This window comes from Physeter macrocephalus, chromosome 12 (assembly GCF_002837175.3).
Source record: "Physeter macrocephalus isolate SW-GA chromosome 12, ASM283717v5, whole genome shotgun sequence".
NCBI classification, from domain to species: domain Eukaryota; kingdom Metazoa; phylum Chordata; class Mammalia; order Artiodactyla; family Physeteridae; genus Physeter; species Physeter macrocephalus.
Genome location: NC_041225.1, coordinates 10613524 through 10619720, shown reverse-complemented (window position 1 = coordinate 10619720; position 6197 = coordinate 10613524). Strand labels below are relative to the sequence as shown.

At 44.4% G+C, this 6197-nt stretch overlaps 1 protein-coding gene across 1 annotated transcript in view; it reads left to right on the top strand.

Moving 5' to 3' along the window:
- The window catches only part of ST3GAL5 (ST3 beta-galactoside alpha-2,3-sialyltransferase 5), a 14177-nt gene extending 7986 nt beyond the window's left edge, over positions 1-6191 (top strand). The window contains exon 4 of the mRNA XM_028496902.2: positions 2542-6191. Coding sequence (XP_028352703.1) covers positions 2542-2790 — 249 coding nt within the window. The 3' untranslated portion in view covers positions 2791-6191. The remainder of the gene's footprint in view (positions 1-2541) is intronic.
- Positions 6192-6197: the final 6 nt, after the last annotated feature.

Sequence of the window (6197 nt, the reverse complement as noted above, 5' to 3'; positions counted from 1 at the left end):
CGAACCCGTGTCCCCTGCATCGGCAGGCGGATTCTCAACCACTGCGCCACCAGGGAAGCCCCATAGTATTTTTTTAAACACAGGCAGATGCTCATTTGTTGGTTTGCAGGTCGATTTTCTTTTAAAAATAACCTTGAAAAAAATGGACAGATTTAATTACGTGAAATACGAAATTGCTGAATGGCAAAGGGTATCAGAAACAAAGTTAGTGGGGGGAAATTTATCATAGAAATGACGGAGTAAATATTCTCAACGCATTTAGAGATCTTATTAAATCAAAAAGAAAAAGAGGAGCCAATAAAGAAATGAGGAAAGGATATGAACAGACATTTCACAAAAGAAATTAATACAGCCCAGGAATACCTGATAAAATGTTCATCTTCGCCAGTAATCAAGTAAAAGCGAATTAGAGCCACAGTGACGTTTTTTGCCTGTTTTCTTAGCAGAGATTTAACAGCTTGATAATGTCCTTGTTTGGCAGGAATGTAGGTAGAATTATAAGTTGGCACTTTTTCCGGAGGGTGTTTTGGCAATACATATATCACTTTAAAATACGAATAGTATTTGACCCCGCAATTTGAGTCTAAAAATTTTATTATAAGGAAATTAGAGAAAACCTGCAAGGCTATTCTAGGATGTCCATCATAGCATCGATAGCAAAGGACTAAAAACAGCCTAAACATTCATCATTAGAGAATTGTTTAAACGTTATGGTATAGTCGATGCAATATCGATAGTTTGACTGCTGAGGATGAAGGAAAACTAATGGATATGAAAACAACCTCCACAATGTATTAAGCAAGGAAATCAAGTTACAGAACATTTATTTAATCCCGTTTTTGTTTAAAAACTAAAAATGTATATATAGTTGCCTAGGAAAAAGCTTGGAAAGAATCACCAAACTGTGAAGAGTGCCCTTCTCTGGAGAGTGAGTCTATAGGAGTCTTTTACATTCTACTTTATAATGTATCATTTGACTTGAATATTTGCTTATTTTTTGTCATTGTCAAAATGGTATTCTTCTTTTGGATAAGAACGGTAACTTGAAAGATGGCTTCTGATCTAAAATTGCATTGTCAGAAACTCCCTCATGCATCTGCCCTCCCAGCAGACAGAGAAGCCTGTTGGACAGTGAGGGCTGCTCTTGGGGGACGTGTTCTGGAGATAACATGCTCTGGGGAGTTTTTGATAGTCTCTGAGTTTCTCTCCGTGCATTACCCCTGTATACTCCTCCACAAACGCTGATGGGTACTCCTAAGGTGCTGTGTGCCGAGCTGGCCGCAGGTGGAGAAGACAGGACACGCTGCCTTAGGGTCCTAAGCCCAAACAGGAGGCTGGCTTCTTTAGGGTCAATTTCCCTCGGTTTTTATTTCCAAACATGTAAAATGACTGTTGCGTTCCTTTTTAATAAGGGAGGTTGGCTTTGAGAGGTAGACACGACACACTGGGGAGCAGGAAGCAGTTTTTATCGAAGGGTGGGTTCCCCGGATGTTCCCTAATCCCACCTTAATCTCTGAACTCTGAAGGGTTCACCGTTGTTCCAGTTTACAGAAAAGGAGAGCTGTGTATGGAAGTCACAGACTCGGCTGAGATGAACCAAGGAGGTCTATTTGCACATGAAAGACGAGACGAAAGAATTATCAAGTAGTAGATGGGCAGCTGCCTCCAAGGAGGGCTTAGGCATTGCAGGGCTTTCTGTATTCCGGTCTGCCGCCCTGTGTGCTGTCTTTACCCAAGTCTGTGAGGGAGATCCAGAGAACCAATTCCAGATTTACAAGTGGCAAGATGTTGGACGTGAAGAGGGAGTGGTGATACAGTCAGAATCCAAAATTTTGGACATTTGGCATTCTAGGCCAAAGTCAGCAAGGGTACATTTTGGAAGAAACAAATGTGAAAGCCCGTAATTTGAGGCGACAAACGTACTTGCCTGAACAGAGAGTGAGCAGAAACTGGCTGTGCAGCAAAGATGTGAAAATGGCCTGGGGGTGTTATTTGCCAGAAAGGCAAGTAGGGGTGAAGTAAGACTGTCTTCACAAGTAAGGGGTGAAGACAGTCTTCACCAGCGGGATCTGAGGCCTCTCTCTTCTCAGGCAGAGGCTGTACAGGAGCCAGCCAGGACGGGACAGGTTCCCAAACCACGTCCGGAGAAGGGCTGTGGCCACTTGTCCCAGAGCAGACCTTGTAGACATTTGTCACATGAGAGAGGAAATGGGTTAGTCTTGCTATTATGGTCATCCTGTGCAGGACCGGTGGGTGGAAGTTTTAGAAAGAACACCTTTTAGCTTGGTGCAACAGGACCTGCCAGGCTGCCTCTTGCTTGTGTGTTAAAAGAATTCACATCACAGACCGTGATTTAGAGTCTAGATTCCTGACTTGGATGGCAAGTCAGACTTCAGAACTGGGTGATATTTGAAATTGTGTGATGTATAAAATTGCAGCCCCCGGTGCCGCTTTCATCACTTTGCATGGCATGTAGCGTACCTGTAAAGCAGTGACTTGTGCTAAGACCTTTTTTTTTTTTTTGTCTTTTCTCCTTTCCAGAACGTCCCCACGATTGGTGTCATTGCCGTTGTCTTAGCCACGCATCTGTGCGATGAAGTCAGTTTGGCGGGCTTTGGCTATGACCTCAGCCAACCCAGAACACCTCTGCACTACTTTGACAGTCTCTGTATGGCTGCCATGAACTTTCAGACCATGCACAATGTGACGACAGAGACCGGGTTCCTCCTGAAGCTGGTCAGAGAGGGCGTGGTGAAGGATCTCAGCGGAGGCATCCATTGTGAATTTTGAACCCAGAAAACCTCACTTGAAAATGCAGTTCTGACCCGGAGGGCTGTTTTTCACAGCCTTCTTGATGCGTCCTGCAAGAACTTTGAAGTGCATCTGGTGTTTTTTAACTTTTAATTTAAAAAACAAAAACAATACAGAAAGTTCCGCTCTTCCCACTTTTTTTCCTCTATTTATTTGAAGCCAGTGATTTTGCACAAAATTTTGTAAGTTAATTTTGAGAATGGGAAAGACTTTCCAAAGAGAATTGTATGTAATGATGTTTTATTGTATTTTAAGGAAGTTATTTAATTTGTAAAAACTCTGTTCGTGTCTACTGCACATAGAATCCCAGGTCATTAAGTGGAAAAAGGGAGGCGACTCCTTTGATGACAGCCCTGAATGCCTGATTCTGGTTCTCTGTGAGTCTTTTTGGTGGGACAGATGTCAGAAACACTTCCAGGGTGACACGTGCTGGGTAGCTAAACCACTGGGACTGGTTGGGCCGTGCTGCTGCATGAGGCCTGGGCCGGTCGGAGAACTTCACAGTCCCTATCCATTGATCAGCCTTCTGCAGGAAGACTTGTAGGAATCGAGCAGGGGAGCTGTCCTGCAGGTCCCAGGTCAAGGAGGGACACAGAGACATTTTCTGTGTCCCCCGAGTACCGCAAAGCTGCCCCAGGCGGTAGAAGCCACGGTCTTCCCCGCAGTTACGACAACTCTTGGATTTCTTGAGAGTTTTTAACTGCCTTCCAAACACTTAAAAGTTAATTCAGATTATTCCACTGTCTGTCTGAGGTGGCTTATAAAAATTAGGACAAAACCTCTCTTCTCCAGAGTCGTAGAGGAATAAACTCTTTCCAGGAATAATCATGTTTTTTGAAACACTGAAATGAAGTCCTCCCAGTGTTATAAATTGCCTATTTAAGAAAAAACGTGTTTTTTTTTTTTTTTGAATGCCTCCTTGGCAGTGTGTACCAGGCAGTGTGCTGGTCAAAAAAAAAAAAGAATAAAAGCTTTTGAGGAGCTCTTACAGTTAGTTAATTTGAGTGCTTTTTTTTTTTTTTTTTTTTTTTTTCCACCCAGAAGATAAGTTTACAAGTCTAGCTAAAATGTCCTTCTTGGAGGCCACCGCTAGGCAGGACCTCACTGCAGATGCCTGTGAGGAGGGCTGGGGGAGGAAGGGGTCTCCCCCGCTGGCTGCTGCCGCCGCCCCTCCCCCAATTCTATTTCTCCCACCGCCCCGGTGCAGCGCTGACTCCCAGGCCAGGCCGATGGCTTCCACATCTGCCAGCTCCCCGGCATGTGCGGGGCAAGGAGCCAGGTCATAGCTCTGAATGAGTCCCTTGGATCTCCAGGGTTCTGGGGTCAAGCTCAGAGCAGCCTGCGTAACAAAATAGGATTTCTCTGGTTTTATGCCCTGTCTTAAAATTTTCTATGGATTTTGCTTTCTACTCTGTAAGACACTGTTTAGGAAAAAAATGCTTTAAAATTCCTACCTGTTAAATGATGAGACTTAGCTCTGAATATTGAGACTCAGGAAAATGGTCCGCAGCTGTCCTATGTTGCAGGTGAGGCCAGGCCTGCACCACACACCTCCACCCCCATCACGCTTTCAACTTAGTGCAGCCTTATAGGCACACATGCTCTTACGTGGATGTAATCATTGGTTTTGAGGCAACTTAGGATGACTTCCACATGTTCTGTACTTTAACATACTTCTCACTAGAACTTTGAGCCACAGAAAATTTCAGTGAGTTTTAGTTTTTTGTTTCTTCCTACAGAGAGCTTATTCTCTCCAGAAACCTAGGCTGGCCGTAGAAACATTTTTGGGGGACCAGGATGAGTATCTCCTGATGACGTGTGTCATGTTTCTAGGCAAAGATAAATTGGGATCTTCTGAACAACTTCATTTTTCTAGGTGTTACCGTGCCTTCTTCACTGATACTTTTGTGTCACGATGTTGTTGTTGTTTTTAAATTTCCCAACAATGTACTAATAAGGCATTGGCCATGTCTATTCTCACAGATTTGGGGACGGGGGCGGGTCTCATCATCTGTGGACCCATTCGTTAAAATAAGTTGTCAAGCCCACTTTTTGGACTGTTCCTGTTGAACTATGACCTCTTGACCGGCAACGGTCAATCTGGTTTGTGTGCAGACATGGGCTGATTGTAAAAGAAAACAAGCAGTAGTCACACCCTAGTCTCCCCAGGGTATTAAAGATTTCTGAAACCAAGGACCTCTTTATTTTAACTACATTCTAACTCCAGTGCTTTGGGACTTGATATCAAAGGGATTGTTACATTTGCCTTATTTCTGTCTTAGGAGAAGCTTTCAGACCAGCATCATAGGAAGATTTTGAAATGGGATCTATTCTCCTTGGCAGGTTTACAGCATCCAAGTGTGGGTTATTTTTTCTTCCTCTCTTTGGTGCACTTCAGTCAAGTCCATTGAGAAAGAAGGAAAGGACTAGTTCTGTGATTTAGCAGAATTCCCCTTAGAATGAAGTGAGCTTTTAGAACGCTTGTGTAGCAAGCAGGAACTGTACAACACTGGGCCTGCCCTCCGTGCGTGCACGAGGTGACAAACTGCTTCCCTCAAACGAAGGACTCTGTGTTGCTGCCCGTGGGTCTGACACCGTCTTCCCAGACGCTGACCCTCCCTGAAGGCCACCCAGATGACCACACCCTCAGCTCTCAGACTAAGGTGCAGACAACAGGGGAAAAGACCCAGTACATAGCGCACGCCCTGCCCTTCGCTGGAGGGCCAGGCACCCTGGCTCAAGCTTGTCTTTTTCTCTTCTTTCCTACATCCCAATGCCATTTTAGCCTGTTTTTGTGTTCACAGAACAAGGTGTTTATGTGTATTTACCTACAACCGACACAACGTAAAACTGAAGTAAATTGAGGAGAACCATTCATTCATACGCACATTCAAATTTTGACAAGAAAGTAGTGTCCCCCAAAAGGAAACCGCAGTCTTCGTAGTTGGACTTTCATTACCCAAATGATTCGATGTGACTAGTTCCCAATATTAAATTCCAACCCATTCTGCAGACAGGAAAAGTAGCCACTCAGCGGGGCTGTGGTGAAATGAGAATAAATTACATGCTGTGAAATTTAGTCATGACTTTTTTAAAAGCAGATTTTTCCGATGAGCTGTGTCAACAAGACATGTCGGAAGAATGACAGGTTTATAAGTTGCCTTCTGTCTGGTAGAAGTGAGATGTCAAGTTTTGCTCTGGTGTCAGGCAGCCATCCAAGATTGGGCAGATGTAGCCATTACAGCCTTTGTGTAGCTGGAAATATTAACAAAGTGAACTTTCAGAAAATGTACAGTAAGAAACTGACTATGGGGCTTCCCTGGTGGCGGAGTGGTTGAGAGTCCGCCAGCCGATGCAGGGGACACGGGTTCGTGCCCCGGTCCGGG